This window comes from Nerophis ophidion, linkage group LG04 (assembly GCF_033978795.1).
Source record: "Nerophis ophidion isolate RoL-2023_Sa linkage group LG04, RoL_Noph_v1.0, whole genome shotgun sequence".
In the NCBI taxonomy this organism is placed as follows: Eukaryota; Metazoa; Chordata; class Actinopteri; order Syngnathiformes; family Syngnathidae; genus Nerophis; species Nerophis ophidion.
In genome coordinates, this window is record NC_084614.1 from 44,617,181 (window position 1) to 44,637,393 (window position 20,213).

Sequence of the window (20,213 nt, forward strand, 5' to 3'; positions counted from 1 at the left end):
TCCCTGGGTTTTCAATAAGTCCATTAACACACAACTGACCCCTTTTGAAATTTTTTTGAAATATTCCACAAGTTGCATCATTGACCACCTCCATAGGCTAAACGTAACTTCACATATTTATTTTTCTGTATATTCTCATCACATATAATTATGCCTAGGATTTAAAATCCCAGCACCTAATCTCCATCCATTTCCTACCGCTTATTCCCTTTTGGGGTTGCGTGGGGCGCTGGCGCCTATCTCAGCTACAATCGGGCGGAATGCGGTGTACACCCTGGACAAGTCGCCACCTCATCGCAGGGCCAACACAGATAGACAGACAACATTCACACTCACATTCACACATTAGGGCCAATTTAGTGTTGCCAATCAACCTATCCCCAGGTGCATGTCTTTGGAAGTGGGAGGGAAACCACGCAGTCACGGGGAGGACATGCAAACTCCACACAGAAATATCCCGAGCCTGGGATTGAACCCAGGACTGCAGGACCTTCGTATTGTGAGGCAGACGAACTAACCCCTCTGCCACTGTGAAGCCGCACCTAATATCAGTTACCTAAAATATTTCTGTGTTATTTTGCTTCATTTCAATCACTGTGTTCTGTTTCAAGTCGTCATCCTGTCAGCATAAATGGCATGCGGCTATAATTCATGTATTGGTACAGTAATTCTATGCTTAAAAACTTACTCATGTTAAAATCAGTACTGTTACTCATATGAGTCTTTACCCTAAGAACCGTGTACAAAAAAGATTGAACAATACACACTCCAAAAAGTTAAATATCTGTTTTTCAGTTTATTTTGAAAGCAAATGAAACAAATGGCACTGCCAAGTGGAATTACCCTTTTAGGCATTTTTTTTTGGACATTATAAAAATATCAAAATAGCCTTCCAATATGTTAATTACTCTGTATGCGGCCAACTGTGGAAAATGTTTGGACACCTTTTGATTTACTGGCATAATTAATCATACAGTTTGTTACACAGCCAAGATCCATTTACCTACTTTCATTACAGTGTCAGAGATGCTTTGGGTTTGGACAGCCAATGAAATGAAATATATTTTGTCATGCGGAGGCTGTGGTCTGCAGAAATAAATAGCAATGCACGGTTTCTCCTCATCAGACAAAGTGGAGGTGTGTGTCCTTGTCTACACCATAGTTTGTCTTGTGCTCCTCAAACAGGTTGCTTAGTTGGTCCATGTACAGCTGGTGAAGGGCATCAAGCTCCTCGGACGTTGGTTTGTTGTTCTTCTCCACCCTGATAGGCCGTCCGACTGCACACAGGAGACAATTACAACCCGGTCAGAGAACATACATTTCTTGGACAACCAACACAGGTACATTTTGTTGATGACTAGACTAAAGATGTCCCACGTTGTCACGAGCAGGAACTCATCAAACCTGCAAAACATCATTTAAGACAGGGGTCGGGAACCTTTTTGGCTGAGAGAGCCATGAAAGCCAAATCTTTCAAAATATATTTTCGTGAGAGCCATATAGTATTTTTTTAACACTGAATAGAACTAGATGCGTGCATTTTTAAGACCGACATTTTTAGAGTATAATAGGTCTCTTATTCTTTTTAACAACATTGTTATTCTAAAGGTAACCAATAATATACTTAATACTTCTCCCTCCTGTTTATCAAATAACTTTCCCAGATTCTTCTCATCCCCAATAACTTCTTCTTGCGATTTTCAGTTAATGGTTAATTTCCCTAGGGCCAAGTTATCTTTACACTCAAAGTTCAACATCAATTTTTCTCTCATCGTTACTCGGGTCTGCATCAGGAACACCATTTAGGTATGTATCCCCATCATCAGATTCATCTTCCTTATCGTCCACCAGGAGGTGCATCTGAACAGCTTTATCATCTGCTGGGCTAATCGCTGTGGTAATCAGACGGTTAAGCAGATAATGCAGACAGGGAATACAACAACATCCACACAACGTCAGTATTGCTACAAACACGGCCATAGATACTAGAATTGATGATACCAAGGACTTGTATTTGCCGAACACGTCCATCCACCCATCCCACATAGACGTATCTATGCCTGCGTGCTCTTTCATTTTACCGTTGAGGGTGCGAAGGCCTTCCAGTGCTTTGGTCAGGCTACCTTCCGCATCAGTGTTGTTTGGTATGAACGTGCAACACTGTTCACCAAATATTGTGCACACACCCCCTCTTTCCGCTAACAACATGTCCAGCGCCATCCGGTTTTGAAAGGCCATAAGGGAGGTGGCGGCGAGTTCATCAGCGACGGCTTCAAGTCCGGCCTGTGTCCAATTTCCTAATCTCTGTACGTTGAAGTGAACATAGTTTATTCTGTCAACATTCTTGTTAATCGTACACCACCAGCAGAGGGATGATTCGAATCCAGCTGCAACTTGATTTACCAATTTATAGTCGTCAGGTACACCTCTTGGGACACCTATTGCATCGATTTAAGTTGGATCTCCAACACGTTGCCAGGTTACATCACGTTTAGTTATTTTCCAATGTTCAGGTGTCAAACTGTTCAGTCGTGTTAACAATTCTCGTGCTGTTGTGGGGTATATGGGGGTGGGCAGGAGCAATGTGATCAGAGCACAAAGTCCTGTTACATTTTTCGGTAATCGGTCATAGATTCTTTCCTCACCGCACCACCACCACACATCACCTCGTGATACTGGTACAAATATTGATACATTTATTATGTGTAAGCAGTTATCTTATAAGTTTCCTGTTGTACATGTCAATGCAGTTATAATTAGCTTTTTTTTTTTTTTTTACATATTTATCAAATATTGGTTTCTGTTTTGTGTCTTTAGCTACAAGGTCAATTTTGTTTTGCTCATTACTTCAATTAAACCTTTTTTAACTCATCTTGAGTAATTTCCTGGGCTTTTACATACAACACAATCAATTTGTGTAGCCTTTCCAACTTGCTCTGTCATAAGGAACAAATTAATTTGCCAAAACAGGAACCAATTATTATCAAACTTTGACACACATATGGTATGCTTACAACTCTGACAGTGGAATTTGTAGTGTGCTAGTTAAAATGTCCCTTTGATAACACAACTACAATCCCAAATACTTTTTTCCCCATTATATGACCTTTTTACAAGGTGCTAAGCGTACTCAGCTTGGTCTTTCCACTATCTTTCAAATGGTGTCTTAGTTGTTTACAACTTCTCTCCCCCCTTGGATAATGCCAATGTTTCCTTTTCATTGATTTTTCCAAATTTTGTAAGCTGATAAGGTCTTCCAAATATTATTTGAAATGGTGTTAGTCCTGTTGTACTTGAAATGTTCATTTACTGTACATTTTTACTAACTCTTTGCATAATGCTTTTGTTTCTATTAGCGCATCTGCTTTTCCTTTAGGAACTATTTCTACCCACTTTGAAAATGCATCTACTATGACCAGACAATAATCTTTTCCTCCATTCTTATTTAGTTCAATAAAATCCATGCATAAATGTTGTATACAATTTTTTTTTATTTTTTTTTTATATGAATTAAACTATAGAAAGTATAGTACTTCTATATGAGTCTAGTCATGTCCCTCCTGTTGAGCCATAAGTTCACCTATGGCTCAAAATTGCTACCCACTTATACAGATTTTTTGGTACGATTAGTTTATTGTCTGGACATACACAGATGTCTTCTTTATACAATGTGACTCTGTTTTTTTTATTAATTTTTCCTTTTCTTTTGGAGTACTTTGTTGTTGCATGTATTTTAGTATATCATTATTCATGTCATTAATTTGTAATTTGAAATTTGTATTTCTTTTTCTGTTCCTTGTTTTGCTGCTCTGTCAGCAAACACACCTCCCAGTGACACTGCATCTGCTCCTTTGGTGTGTGCTGCACATTTGCATATTGCTATTTTAGCTAGTAGCTATACTGCTTTTACTAATTATTTTTTTTTTCTACTAGTTCTCCATGTTTTACAGGTTTTCCTGTTGACGTTATCATTCCTATATTCTTCCAGTGTTATGCAAATGTGTGCACTGTTGAAAATGTGTATTGGCTATCTGTGTATATTGTGACCTTTTGATCTTTCATTACTTTACATGCTTCTATTAGTGTTACTAATTCTGCAGCTTGCATTGAGTAATTTGATGGTCATTTGATAGCTTTCACAATTTTCGTTGCTGTAACAACCACACATCCTATTATATTTTTATTTCACAGAATGCTGCTTCAGCTTCTGAATTCCTACTCTACAGACATTTTTTACGTTAATTTACTTCACAGAGCTACTACTTTAGCATACTTTGGTATCCAACTTCTACAGTAATGAATTAATCCTAAATATTACTTAATTTGCTTCTTTGTTTGTGGTTTTTCTACTTTCCACAATAGTGCGTCCATCTTTGTTTAGACAATGTCCTCCATACGTTACTTCTGTTTTGCATAATTGGACTTTTATTTTGCTTACTTTGAAACCTTCACTATGTCGATGATTCAATAACGCTAATGTTATTTTTCTCTTAATTCAAATTTTATACATATTACTTAATGTAATTTTTTTAAAGTAACATTTTAAACTCACTTAACTGTCTATACGCCACTTAATCTATACTTTTACACTCAGAATTTACATTCTTCCAATCGTTTATATTTTTTATTTTTTATTCTTATTTGCAATTATTATTCAACAATATTCAAAGCAAATAGTTGTCTAATTGCTAACTGATAGTTGTTTTAATTGACATGTCTCCTTATTTATTCTATTTCATGTTAATGTTTTATCTTAGCTCAACTTCCAGATGTATGGTGTACTGCAAATGTCTAAGACATAATTTAACCTAAAAATGTTATACTATACTTCAAAGTTAAACTTACTTTAAACTTACATGTAAAACATTCATCTTCACACCTCCCCCCAATGCACCACACACACACATACACACACACACACGCACACACACGCACACACAGTTGTGTGTGAGTGCGTGCTTGCCCTCCTAAGGGCAAAGATCAGCAACACTTGAAGAGCGTTTCTTTTTTTTTTTTCCTCTTCTTTCCTCAGCTAATAAAAATGTTTATCACTTTATCAACTGTTATTATAGTTATTAATCTAAGTTTTTATTTGTTCCATTATTTTAAAAATTTGCATGTATAACAGCGCTATTTATATACACAAACATACATGCATATCTTCAGTCTACAATTTCTTCATATCTTATTTCAATACCCCCACATTATCTCTATCGTACGCATTAGTTTATTCCATTTTGCATTAATTCTTATTGATTTCTTCTCATTTTTATCTATTTTTACTATTATCTCACTTTACCACTTTGAGATTTTCTCCTATTTTAATTTTATTTTTAACCTATTTTTATTCTTTTTGAAGCTTTAGGTTTTTTACACAATTTGTACCTGGAAAGATACACACTTAAACACATACTAACAAACAAACTTGCAGCGATCTTACCACTAATGGCATACGCTGACAACATGACTAATTGGTGTCGTCTTTTAACAGTCATGCTGAGTTACTTTGATTGTTAATTTTTATTTTTATTTTTCTCAGGACAGTCTCTTGCAAAATGTCCTTCTCTGCCACAACACCAACAAGCAGTGGGGTGTAACAGCTGTTGTTGTTGCTGTCTTTTATTTTATTTTATTTTATTTTCAGGACAGTCTCTTGCCAAATGTCCCTCTTTGCCACAACGCCAACACGCAGTAGGGTGTAACCGCTGCCGTTGTTGTTTTCTTCTATTTTGGTTGAAATAGATTGTAATAGACCATATCAGATCTGCGTTTCTTTGTGTCCCTCTTTCCATTTTGAGAATTTGGTGTAATTCGTCGTCCCCTACAGAGCCGAACTTATAAGGACTACTTTTGTCTTTGTTGTAAGATAGTGGTTTAATTTATTTTTGTGGTACACGTCGCTTCTACTTGAGATTGTTCCACAGTGGAGGTGTCTTGAATAATTCCTCCACAATAACCCACTATTTACTTCTCACAACTTTAATATAGAGTGATAGCCTAATGGCGATTTCTCCCCCACACTCTCACGTTCACACTTTTCAGTATATTGATCGGCGGAAATCTCAATTTTTTAATTGTGGACTCCGACGCACTCCAGATTATTGTTTTTCACAGACAAAATTTCAGTTTTCTGAAAAGACCATTTAAGGTCTGCGTTCTGGGCTCCGTCGTCTCTCAGGAAATGGCTTACAGATTTTTCAATTCATTGTGGGCTCTGCCTCCCCCAGTATTTTATGGCGCACATTCACACGTTTCAGTATATTGATTAGCGGATATTTCAATTTTTCATGTGGATTTTTCATGTTATTGTTGTTTACAGAAAAATTTCAGTTTTCCTGAAAAGACCATTTCAGGTCTGTGTTTTGGACTCAGTCATCCCTCAGGATATGGTTTAAAGATTTTTCAATTCATTGTGGGCTCTGCCTCCCCCAATATGTTTTTTATTGCTATTACGGATGTTCCAGGGCTTTTCTCTTAACACCGAAAGTTGCAAACTTTATCGTAGATGTTCTCTACTAAATCCTTTCAGCAAAAATATGGCAATGTCGCGAAATGATCAAGTATGACACATAGAATGGACCTGCTATCCCCGTTTAAATAAGAAAATCTAATTTCAGTAGGCCTTTAAAAAACAGCGCTTATAATAAAAATATCACTAATACTTGGTAAATATTCAGATCACAAAATGTAAATGGAGTATTGTTGGCACTTTTTGGATGGTTATTCATTGGGTCTTATGGTAGGACTAGACGCAATGGCGTCATGGCTTCTTTTGGCTCGATTGCAAGCGGACTAATACTTACCTTTATTTGCGAGTTAGAATTTATTTCAAAAAACATATATGTTCTTGTTTCTCATAAGGTTTGTAAATTTTGGGAACACTTCCGAAAATAAGTGCGGTTCACCTTTAAAGGCCTGCATGTCACTCACTCTTGTCGGCCAACGACGGCTGTGACCTGTGATTGGAAGGTTTTGACTTCTGTCCAACATGAACTCCATCAACCTTTCACTGCTCACGTGCACTGAAACTAGTGAAGCTCGCCAATATTTGTGACATGCCCAACTTCTGCCAAAATCAAGTTGGGAAATACATGAACTGAAGGACAGTGAGAATGTAGTCTGGTGTGTCAGCTGCCAAGGTCTAAAGCCCGTCTAATGACCGACTGCATGTATTTGCACTCTTTGCAATGGTGCACACAATTTTTGTGTTGTATATAACATGTTGCTTTTTTAAATGTTGAGTATTATTTGAGACAAGAACACATGTGTTTTTTGTGCATTCTAAATTCTCTAAAACAGCTAATACGACACGGCTTGTAATGTAATTAATGAGTTTCATTCAGTCGCCTATTAAACCCTTTAAAAATATATAGTTACATATCTTGACCTGCCTGCATAGTAAACAAGTATTACCACGGCTGTCAAGGCGTGGACTTCGGGGTTTGTGTTCCCTGAAGGCAAAGGAAAGTTGGAGCGGGCAAGGCGTGAAGGTAAGGACATAATTTAATCTTAATTCAAAACACGAACAAACAAAAGGCGCTCACAAGGAGGTACAACAACTTGGCGGTGAAAACAAAACATGCACTAAGGCAGAAACTATGAACATAAAACAAAACTCGATATCTGTGACATGAAAAAACAAAAAAACTTACGTGGCATGGCAAGAAGCATAACTATGGACCGGCATGAGTAACATAGGTAAAGTCGCCAGGCTGACTTCCTGGGAACTTTCGGTTTAAATAATAGTTACATGATTAGTGAAAACAGGTGCGTGACTTGGGGACAGGTGAAAACTAATGGGTTGGCATGGAAACAAAACAATGGAGTGAACAAACAGGAACTAATGGAGTCTTGAAGTAAACTAACACAACTAAACACAACATGATCATCAAGACATGACAACGGCTTACTCGATCATAGAGGTAATGTACTGTAGCTACTGCAGCTCTTGACATACTGATCTGCTTCATCGCCTCATTGTTAGTAAAAGTTTGTGCTAGATTATAAATCATGCCTTGCACTTGTATGGTAGAAGATTGGGGCCAAAGCCGAGAAGTTGGTCAAATTTGAATTAAGACCCGAAGACATTGCTCGAAAGACGCAAAAAGATACTTTTTTGCTCCAAGCATTTTTTACCTGAGGAGTGGGGATTATGATTAACTAAACGGGGAACACAAGTGTCGTGCGGAAAGATACAAACATCCCTGTGAGAAGGTGTGGCTGGCAGACCGGCAGCGAGGCGGGGCACGCCGGGGCCGACTGCGAGATGGCGGGGAGGAGGCGTGGCCGGCGGACCAGCAGTGAGGCGGGGCGTGCCGAGACCGGATCCAAAATGGACATCAGGTGCATGGATAGCCCAGCGGGACACAATTCTGTAATCCCCTGTCACTGTATAAAAGGGCAGCAGCAGAGGAGGACAGGGCAGAAGGAGGCGGAAAACCAGTGCATGCAAAGCGAGAGGCAGACGACGTAAGGCTGAAAAACAAGCGGAAGAACAAATAACTGGATACGGAGCTGAAAAGCGACCCGACAAAAGACTGAGGTTTGTTGAAATAATAAATCAAAGTCACAAAAATGCTCGACATCATGTCTATCTTTGGTGGTCAGTGGAACCCGGAGGAAGAAGTCTTCTCACAATCCCAATAGTTAGCATCCCAGTGAAAGCAGACATTGTACCGTGAGTGATTGTTTTACTATGTTTGTAGTTCTTTTGTTTAGCACTGAGTACTACTACTACATGATGCTTAGTGTTTCACTAGAGCTGTGTCTAAATGTCTAAAACTTGTAGCTCCTTCTCCTTATATATAAAATATAAGGTTTTGGATCATTATTTGTCCCAAAGTAGTTGTTGTTGGCTCTGATGAAGTCTGCCATGGCATGTTATTACACTCTAAAAATGCTGGGTTGAAAACTACCCAATTTAGGTGGTTTACTAACCGGCTGCTGGGTTAATATTAAATGGTAAATGGGTTATACTTATATAGCGCTTTTCTACCTTCAAGGTACTCAAAGCGCTTTGACACCATTTCCACATTCACCCATTCACACACACTGTCAGACACTGATGGTGGGAGCTGCCATGCAAGACCTTAACAACGACCCATCAGGGACAAGGGTGAAGGGTCTTGTTCGAGGACACAACGGACATGACGAGGTTGGTAATAGGTGGGTATTGAACCAGGAATCCCCTGCCGTCCCTTAGATTAGAACCAAACCAACACTGGGTTAATTTAACCCACCAAGATGGTTCTCCTATTCAACCCAGAAAACTGAGTTATGCATTGAACCCAATTGCTGGATCATTTAAACTGCAGTGCTGGGTTGATTCCACCAAGTACATTGGTTATATATTCAACCCAAATTCGGGGTCATTTTAACTGAAAATCTAGGTTAATTCTACTACAAGTACATCAATTGGTTATGTATTCAAACCAAATGCTGGGTTAATTCAACCATATAAATTGGTTATACATTCAACCCAAAGGCTGGGTAATTTTTAATGTAATGCTGGATTTGTCAAATGAGTTGGTGACGAACCCCAAGATGCAGAGAAGGCGGCAGACATTGTGCGGGAAAACATGATTTAATCTTCAAAATTGAAAAAAACACAAACCAGGAACTAGGAACAGGAAACAGGATGTCAGGAAAACAGGAACTGGAAGACGAGGAACAAAAAGACAGCAAGCAACAAACAGCTACAGAATATAGCTTACAGCTTCCGCATATAGCTACACTGACATCGTCAAGTAGAAATGACAGGTAGGAACGACAATAATACAGCACAGACCAGATGGGAAGGCAGGTTTAAATAGCAGCTGGCTGATTGACACCAGGTGTGGCCAGGTGCCAATCAGACACAGCACTCAGGGAGATAGAGGAAACAGAACCAAAACAAGAGTGCTGACAGGAAATACTACACACACAGAGGAAAAACTAAAACACAACCAAACTGTCAGGGGCAAGCCTGACAGGATTATTTCTACCAAATGAATTGGTTATTTTCATTCTCATTCCTACCAAATGAATTGGTTATTTTCATTCTCATTTCTACCGAATGAATTGGTTATTTTCATGTTGTTTGTAGTTCAAACATCATGAAGATTTATGACTCTAATAGGCAGAGGTCAGTATTGCAACTTGTAGTTTTTAAACTATCCACCATCTCTCTTTGTAGACTAGATTCACTACTCTGCATATATGTAGTCTGTGAGTGACTTTGAACTGCTTTCACAAACAGTCACAATTTAATGTGAAGTCCATTTAGCATGGTCTGCATCGGTAAAGATGGTGAAATATTTCAATGCTTTGACACCAGGGTTATGTAAGGGACTTGCCCAAAGACTTATTTCATTAAACATCCTCATTCATAGTTTCACATTTTAATTCTTCTTAAAGGTGTATTTTCACTTTGTTTTTCATTAAAACTTGGTTTGATTGAAATTAAATGTTCCAAACAAGCGAGTATTATAGGTGTTGCATCGAAATAACAATAAATTAAACACTAAATTAATTAAAAACACAAAGTGTAGCTATAATGCACTCTGAGAAAAAGACTCACCCAATGAAAATCAAGCTCAACCCCTATAGGGGGACATCGGCATTGCAACTTGGCAGGGAATCAGTTTTTGGCACCACCCCGATAGCAGCAAATAATAGATTTAAAGTACCAGCAGAGTGGAAAAACAAGTTGGCTATTAATGGAACCTATTATCAAATATATCTGATTTATGACACCAAAAGACTTTTAAAGTTTGCGGATAAATAAATATGATTTAAAGAATATCAATCTCACAGATATTCTCGAGCAATTTTGAGTCAATTAGGAAGCCAGTCACGTGATCCGTGACGTTGTGATGGAAACCACCGATCCCTTCCCCATCGACAACAATGCTAATCAAGCAGACTTTGTAAGAGCCAACGATTACTTTGGGAAAAGTTTTGATCCAGAACCGAATATATTTTTGAGCGTGAACACAAAGAGGATGAGCAACAATTTTTAGACGCCGACTGTTAAACGGGGATGCAGCTTTATGGAAATATTATAGCATTAGCAGCATTGCTAGGTGCTAAATATACAAACTAACCATACTAAACCATTAAAAAACAAACACTTACTCTTCAACTTTAACTTTCGCCAGAATGCTGACCGACGGGACGCTCACATAGTCCCGTTTAGATGAAGATTCAATCACAATCGTCACGAAGGGTTAAAAAAAGATGCCGCAATTATGTGTTTTTCGCCATCTTGGGGGAATATCAAAGTCGACCAGCCTGTCAGTCCACGGCCATATTTTTCTGCTACCAGGTGAGGGATGCATTAATTATAATCTAGAATTTACTTTAGCAAGTATGAGACGAAGCAGAAGCAGCCACCGGCTTAGTGTGGCCTTAATCTAAAACTAGCATTAGCTCACTGCAATCAATGTGCCGCTAAAATAAGCTGTCTGCGTTGGCGCTTATAATAACAATACCACTCATATTTGGTTAATTTTTATATCATCAAATGTAGATGGAGTATTGTTGGTGCTTTCTGGATGTTTATTAGGGGGTATAATAGGCACAAAAGAGGACCCTCTATCTCAGACCTGGGCAAATTAAAGCCCGGGGTCCACATGCGGCCCGTTAAACTTTTCAATGTGGCCCGCCGGACATTCCCAAATAATTTTTTTTGTTTAGATTTTTAAGATGGAAAGCGCAGCTGCCATTATGATGTGCAGTGATGTTTTCTTATGACCGTAAGTCTTGAACTATATTAAGTCTTTTAATGGTTGCAATCTGCACTTTTGCATGATATACTATTTACTATGGTAATCTAATTAGTTACTATGGTAATCCAAGTCACAGCAGCTCAGACGAGGCACCAAGCAGTGTGGGTTGGGAGAGTTTCCACAGAGTGTTTCCATAGCCTGAAATGTGGGTGTCAGGGACGGATGCAGAAGGAGATTTTTACAACAAAGTTCTACAGATTAGTGATATATCAGATATATCAGATAGTAGATGTTTTTATTTAGATTTTTTACCTTTGGCGATCATATTTTGCCGTGTTTGTATATGTTGATGGAGAGGGGGTGTGACGTTCAAATGTTGTCAATATTCAGTGTTTTATCGTTCATAGTTAATATTGTAAATCTCACTTTTCTTTTTCATGTACATTCTGGGTGTCTCGTTCAGTAAAAAAATGTGAAATTCCATTCCGTTTTAAAGGCGGTCTGTCATAACAATTTTAGCATTCAATCAGACATTATTGTAAGGTTTTGTATTAGTGTTCCTAAAAATAAATTCGGCCCCCGGACACATTTTTTTCTCAAAATTTGGCCCCCCGAGTCAAAATAATTGCCCAGGTCTGCTCTCTGTTGACGCAATTTATTTAACCATTTCGAATGCATAGAAAAACAAGCATATGTGTTCTTGTCTTACATAAGGATTGTGTATCCTTCTAATTTTCGCGTATTTCCAGTATGACTGATCCGATGGTATGGTCCGAATGCAGAAGTGTTACTACACCGTTGCCGAAGCTATTTGGAACGGAATATTCAAAAAGGCCGACTGAATTTGAGGCATTTTGTTATGTTTAGACCGTATCTTCTCATGCTTTGCGGATTGTAGATACAATTGGATTTGGTTTGATGGATACAATGATATAAGCACATAAAGTCAACTTGTTTTTCCACTCTACTGGTATGGGGTGCTGAATGTAAAAGTTCCGTCACACTTTTCTAGTTTATACATTTCTCAGATTCAATTTTGTAAGATTTAACTCACTTTTCTCAGATTTAGCTAATTTTCATCTTGTTTAAGTTTAAATTAAATCCATCCATTCATCCATCCATCCATCAATTTTCTACCGCTTATCCCTTTTGGGGTCATGGGGGTGCTGGAGCCTATCTCAGCTGCACTCGGGCAGAAGGCGGGTTGCACCCTGGACAAGTTGCCACCTCATCACAAGGCCAACACAGATAGACAGACAACATTCACACTCACATTCACACACTAGGGCCAATTTAGTGTTGCCAATCAACCTATCCCCAGGTGCATGTCTTTGGAGGTGGGAGGAAGTCGGAGTACCCGGAGGGAACCCATGCAGTCACGGGGAGAACATGCAAACTCCACACAGAAAAATCCAAACCCCAGGATTGAACCCAAGACCTTTGTGTTGTGACGCACACGTCCTAACCCCTGTATACCACCGTGCTGCCCCCACTCAAGGATGTTACTGGCTTTTTTAAAGATTGTTGTGGCCTAAAATGGCGGATTCTGTGGTAAACTGAAGTTTCATGATCTTGTTTGTATGTCGATTTGCACATCAGATTGACTCTCTCTCTCATCCACAGTCTGGAGTGCAGCTAACCCTGGTCAATCCAACACACCTGAGGTTGATTAGCGTGCCTTTATTAACTGGTTGCTTATGGCCCGTTAGCACCGGTACTTTGTGGTTACTGCTGTTTCTCACGCATGACTGTCATTCTCGTCTCACTTACTAAACCTCGTGTTTGGCTTGTGCATCTTACAGGTTCGCCTGTTAACCTAGCCCCGACTAGCGCCTTCAGTTTATAATTTTGTGTTTCTGTTTTACTTCATTCTTGAAGTATGTTTCCTAGCCTCGCCTAGAGATTTATTTTCGTACTTTGCTCTTTTATTTTTTATCTTATCTGTCAGTATTATTCCTAGTCTTTACTGGCGCTTTTGGTTTAGTTTTTGGAATTTATCTAAGTAGTTTTTAAGGTGTGTTTTTGTGCTCCACCATCGCTTCATGTTTTTGTGGCTACATCCTCCTTAGGCCCAGAATAAAAGAAGAACTTTTTGTATACAAACAATACGTCTCTGCATCCTTGGGTTCCATCTAATTCCGCTCCTAACATAATCTCTAGCAGCTTTTTTTTAAAAGTTTGGGATACATGTTTTTAGTTTAGGATAACAGTTTTTAATCAATCAATTTGCTATTATTGTGACACATTGCAATGTGTATGTATTCAAGAGTCCTTATATTTTATTCAATGAACATTTATGTTGGGAGTTGTATCTCTATTTGATCACCAAGCCACATTCCCAATGAGATGGTTGGTAGAGCAGAATAATCGACCTTCTAAATTCTGTGTCCTTTACAGGACCACACAATCTGTGTAGGGGCTTCACGTTTCAAGGTCTGTTATGTCATCCCGTTTGCTTGCATTTTTACACACCGGATTGTGACGCAACCATATTGTTTTAAAGATATGTTATCCTGATTTTGCTAGTTAAAACAGTACAGTAATTTGACAATGAGCTAAGCGGTTTGCTGCCATCTAATGAGTAAAACATCAATACAGTATTTGTTATCAAATGCTTGTGGAAATTCTGTGCTTTTTGAGGTCAATGCTACAAAGAACACTTAAAAGATTGATAAGAAATTCATAAAATCACAAGTGAATTCAATGTTATTAAAGGGAAACATTATCACAATTTCAGAAGGGTTAAAACCAATAAAAATCAGTTCCCAGTGGCTTATTTTATTTTTCAAAGTTTTTTTCAAAATTTTACCCATCATGGAATATCCCGAAAAGAGGCTTTAAAGTGCCTGATTTTCGCTATCTGTGAAGCCACCGTCCATTTACCTGTGACGTCATCCAGTGATATACATGTTATCCAGGCGGATAGCACAGCAAGATATAGCGACATTAGCTCGGATTCAGACTCGGATTTCAAGGGCTTAAGCGATTCAACAGATTACGCATGTATTGAAACGTATGGAGGCAGATAGCAAAAACGAAATTGAAGAACAAACTGAAGCTATTGAGCGAATAGCTATTGACGCTATTCGGCAGTGTCTCCCTTAGCATCGCCGGTAAAATGTGCAGACCAAACGATCGGGACTTTCACTTCTTGTGACACTGGAGCAACTTAAATCCGTCGATTTGTAAGTGTTTGTTTGGCATTAAATGTGGGTGGAGGGAAACGCTGGATGCAAATATAGCTACAAATGTACATACAGCTAGCCTAAATAGCATGTTAGCATCGATTAGCTGGCAGTCATGCCGCGACCAAATATGTCTGATTAGCACATAAGTTAATAACATCAACAAAACTCAACTTTGTGATTTCGTTGACTTTATCGTTGGAAATGCATCTGCAGAATATCCATACATCTCTGTACCATGTCTGCCTTAGCATCGGTGGTAAAATGTGCGGACTAAACGATAGGGACTTTTGCATCCTGTGACACAGGAGCGACTTAAATCTGTCGATTGGTAAGTGTTTGTTTGGCATTAAATGTGGGTGGAGGGAAAGGCTGGATGCAAATATAGCTACACATGTACATACAGCTAGCCTAAATAGCATGTTAGCATCAATTAGCATGCCGTGCTAATCGATGCACATTCTATGTAAATCAACTTGAATCCGTCCCTGATCGTGTTGTTAGACCCTCCGACAACACACCGACGAAGCATGATGTCTCCAAGGTACGGAAAACAGTCGAAAAAACGGAAAATAACTCAGCTGATTTGACTCAATGTTTATAATGTGTTTGAGAAAAAGGCGGTTGACTACCTAGGTGACGTCACATTGTGACGTCATCGCTCCGAGAGCAAATAATAGAAAGGCGTTTAATTCACCAAAATTCACCCATTTAGAGTTCGGAAATCGGTTAAAAAAATATATGGTCTTTTTTCTGCAACATCAAGGCATATATTGACACTTACATAGGTCTGGTGATAATGTTCCCCTTTTAAAAAATTCAGGCCTTTTAGGCCATGGAAATCACAAAAAAAATAATCAATCAAGCCTTTAAACTCACTCACCGATGGTATGGATGGGTTTTCTGTAAGGCATGAGGCCAAAGGAATATTGGAAAATCCCACGAGCGTGGAAGAGAGGCAGGGAGATACCCATGATGCTTTGCAGCTTTTCCTGTATACTTCGAAGCCAGGTTCCTCTCTGGTTTCCCACTTGATCGAAAACCTCATTCTCCCCAAAGGAAAAGGCTGGCACAAGGTGAGCTCTGGGAAAAAAAAGAGTTTGTCTAACTTTCAGACTTTTCATTTAATTTCAACGGTCATAGACCATGAAACACAATGACATTGTAAAAAGTCAAGTCAATTGTTGGGACTACAAAAAAAATAAAAATAAAACATAAATAATTAAACATAGTAAGGATCTGCAAAATGTTGGGACAAACAATTACACAGGAAAATGATGAGAAGAGAAGCCGCACACTTATTATTGAAGTAAAACAAATGAATGTACAACAGCCACAATGCTCTATGGTGCAGAATCAAGAAATTAAGAATGGGTACCTTTCATATTTCACAATTCCCTGTACTTTGGTTATCAATGTCACCATTTGTTGGTACTTTTGTGTGGGTTCATGTTATAATAAATGTTAATAGTTCAATTATAAAATCATTTTTTAAAATGTAACATTTAAGATGAGATGGGAATAAGCGGTAGAAAATGGATGGATGGATGATAATAATAACTGTGTTGTTCAGTTGTATTCTCGTGTTTTCCTACATCTCTGAGTCTCATTTGCATAGATTTCAGTTTGTCCTGGGTGTGTTGCTGTAGTAGACTGTGCATTAAATTGAATACACCAGTCTTGTCTTCTGTTGAGTCCTACACACCAGCTGTGAGCTGTAGTTTTCATCTGCCTTGTATAATCACCAATGTTATTCAGTAGCATGTATATAGCTTTTCAAATGTAAATTAGCATCATGCTAGCACATTTTGAAAAGTGAAGCCCTACTTTTGAGTGCTTTCTATTTATTAGGCATGCTCGCTTGATGGGATGGAAAATTGCAACATTATCTATAGCACGGGTTTTCAATCTTTTTAACCACAGATTGAGTCTAAAGCCCACTAAAATATTGTCTCTAAATTACTAATTTTACTGTTGATTTTAATGGTATTATTATTCTTATTATATGTACTCCATAGTTACAGTTTAACAGGCTAAACAATTTATATGAAAGCATGTGTTAATAACAAATATGATCATCAAGGTTTAAGTCACACTGATTACAACAACAAATACTAATCAAATATACTGCAAAAATAAATTGACATGGTGCAGTAATAATTAATTATCGTACGTTACGATGCCTTTGACCCCGCCCCCTCTCGAACATCCCCTGACCTAAATGTGTCGGCAAAGATTCTCACATTTAAAACAAAAATGACAATTGACAAATACATTCTCCCTAACTAATAATAAAAATGTGTATTTTTTTATTTATTTTGTCACTAAAGTTTAGTTGTTAATGAAAAGCTTCACCACTTTAGTCATCATTTTTGCACTTAGGAAACGTCCGTATGAATTTAGCTCCAGACTTCTGTTTGTTTGAGAATAAGCGGTAGAAAAATGGATGGATGGATGGATGAGATCATCGTTACTGCCACAAGTGTTGGAAAAGGGTATTACAACTAAGTACCACTGCAGCCCATACGGACCACAGTTGAGGGTACATATAGGAAAATCTTGTTTGATAACTGAGTAAAACGAAAAGTTAGTTGTACGAAAACCAAGGTACAACAGTAACTGTTAAAAAACATGGAGTTACTGATAGGCTGGCGGATACGCACAAGAAGACAGAATTTGACAGACATTAAAAAAGTTGAAGCCGTGAGGAATGACAAGATTCTACCTAAGATGGACACAGCTTTGATTCATCCCGCATCACACGGTATGCTCTCCCAGGAAATAGCATGCAAAAAACTTGAATAAGCCTCTGTTTAACCAGTCCACAGTCAAGCCGCAAGAGTTGTGAGAAGAAGAAGACATTGACGTATTTTCAGGAAACCACAAAACCTTGGAGAATCAAGTCCTGTGCGCTTACCCGTGCTCCATCGCCATTTTAATGAAGCCTTTTTTCTTTGCCAAGAGCACGTTGTACATCCCTGGGTGGGCATCGAGGGCCTCCGGGGCCCCACCCACGGCTATTACAACGGCGTTACCGCCACCCCGCCGCCGGAGTGGATAGCTGGCACTGTCTTTGTCGGATGGAATCAGGCCTGCAGCAAACACAATTAACAAAATGAAATGCAGCGGAACTTTAGACATCAAATGGCCCTGATATATTTGTAATTAATGCAATCAAACAAAAGATTTGCAAATTAAAATCAAATTAAAATATATATGCAAACTTGCAAACAACCAATTGTTTGGTTAGAAATCCTTGTTTTGATTGTGACTCAACTTCAAGCTTGTGGAATGGGCTTCCTCTGAACAATGTTAGTCTGACCATCGAGTCATACTTGACTAACGACACTATGGTAAACTTGGACACAGGCAATTACAGTGACTGTCAGCCCAGGTAGTCAGTTAAACTAGACCAGTGACAGGCTGGAAAATTCCTGCACATACTGTATAGCATTTCTCGTAGAATAATACATAACTCTTAGAATGTTTTTTTCTGTAATGACTGTTCCAGAGGTACACATGCATTCTACTGAGGTGGCACATTATAAAGTATTAAGTCCAATCGCAACAGCAAGTAAATAATCTCAGGATCCCCTTCATATCAATTCCTAGAGGTGAAAAAGACGTAAAGTTATTAATATCAGTACTACAGATACCATCAACAAAAATGCCTCAAAACAGCCCACTACCTACTGTATATTTTCAAAACATCGGATTATTGTCTCCCAAAACGTTATTAGCTAATGATAGCTAATGATCATTAGATACAAAAATCTTAATGTCATTGGTCTCAGTGAGACTTGGCTAAAACCAGATTAATTTTTTCCACTTAACGAGGCATCTCCTTCTAACTTCACGAGTGCACATATTACCCGCCCCATTGAAAGGGGTGGAACGGTCGCATTAGTATCCAATGAAAACCTTAACCTTAGCCCTATCTTAAGTAATACATATAAATAATTTGAGATGCTTACCATGAGGTCCATCACACCGCTGCCTCTCTATCTGGCTGTTATCTATTGCCGCCCTAGGCCCTATTCAGACTTTAAAGTTAAAGTCCCAACGTGTGTGGTGAAATACCCTCTGCACTTGACCCATCCCCATGTCCACCCCCTGGGAGGGGAAGGGAGCAGTGAGGTGGCCTCGCTCAGGAATCATTTTTGGTGATATAACCCCCAATTCCAACCCTAGACGCTGAGTGCCAAGCAGGGAGGCAATGGGTCCTATTCTTATAGTCTTTGGTATGACTCGGCAAATGTTTGAACTCACGACCTTTCAGTCTCAGGGCAAACACTCTAACCACAAGGCCACTGAGCAGTCAAATTTCATTAGCAAATTTTCAGATTCTGTTGATGATCTAGTGCTGGGGTCGGGAACCTTTTTGGCTGAGAGAGCCATACAAGCCAAATATTTTAAAAAGTATTTCAGTGAGAGCCATATAATATTTTTTTTAAGACTGTATACAACTAAATGCCTGCACTTTTAAGTAAGACCAACATTTTTAGAGTATAATAAGTCTCTTATTTTTTAAATAACATTGTTATTATGAAGCTAACCAACATTAAATAAAATACTTCTTACCATTAATGCAACTTCATGAACAGGTGCGGTAGAAACCCGATGGATGGATTAAAATGCATGAAAATGTTTTATATTTTGAACGTTATTTTTGACACTGTGATTACCAGCGGAATTATTCATTACTTATCGTGTTAAGCAATGTCAGCTAAGATTTATCTGAGAGCCAGATGCAGTCATCAAAAGAGCCAGATCTGGCTCAAGATCCATAGGTTCCCTACCCCTGATCTAGTGGCTCATGCAGATAATATAAATATAATGTGGGATTTTAATGTCCCTATGAATACATTGTCAGATCCTCCGTGCGTGGTGCTCCAGACTATAATTGATAGCTGTGGTCTTACAAAAATAATAAATGTATTGCGGCGGTAATACAATAGATCTAGTCCAGGGGTCTGCAACCGGCATGCGGCTCTTTAACGCCGCCCTAGTGGCTCCCTGGAGCTTTTTCAAAAATCTATGAAAATAGAAAAAGATTGAGAAAAAATATATTTTTGTTTTAATAGGGTTTTTATAGGAGGACAGCGTGACACAAACCTCCCTAATTGTTAGAAATCCCACTGTTTACATCAAATATGATTCTCTGAGAGCGATGTTTTTGGCGGTCCTTGAACTCACTGTAGTTTGTTTACATGTATAACATTCTTCAACAATGCCAGGGAAAGACATATTTTATGCCACTCATTCTTTGTGTCATTTTGTCCATCAAACTTTTTATAATTCCTTGATGTTATTGAGTTGT

The 20,213-nt window shown here is 38.5% G+C and overlaps 1 protein-coding gene across 1 annotated transcript in view; it reads right to left on the reverse strand.

The window, feature by feature from the left end:
• Positions 1-772: 772 nt before the first annotated feature.
• Positions 773-20,213, reverse strand: part of mogat2 (monoacylglycerol O-acyltransferase 2) — a 66,900-nt gene continuing 47,459 nt past the window's right edge. Inside the window, exons 4-6 of the mRNA XM_061898150.1 lie at positions 17,811-17,985; positions 15,777-15,976; positions 773-1,277 (exon numbers count right to left, since the gene is read on the reverse strand). Coding sequence (XP_061754134.1) covers positions 1,123-1,277; positions 15,777-15,976; positions 17,811-17,985 — 530 coding nt within the window. The 3' untranslated portion in view covers positions 773-1,122. The remainder of the gene's footprint in view (positions 1,278-15,776; positions 15,977-17,810; positions 17,986-20,213) is intronic.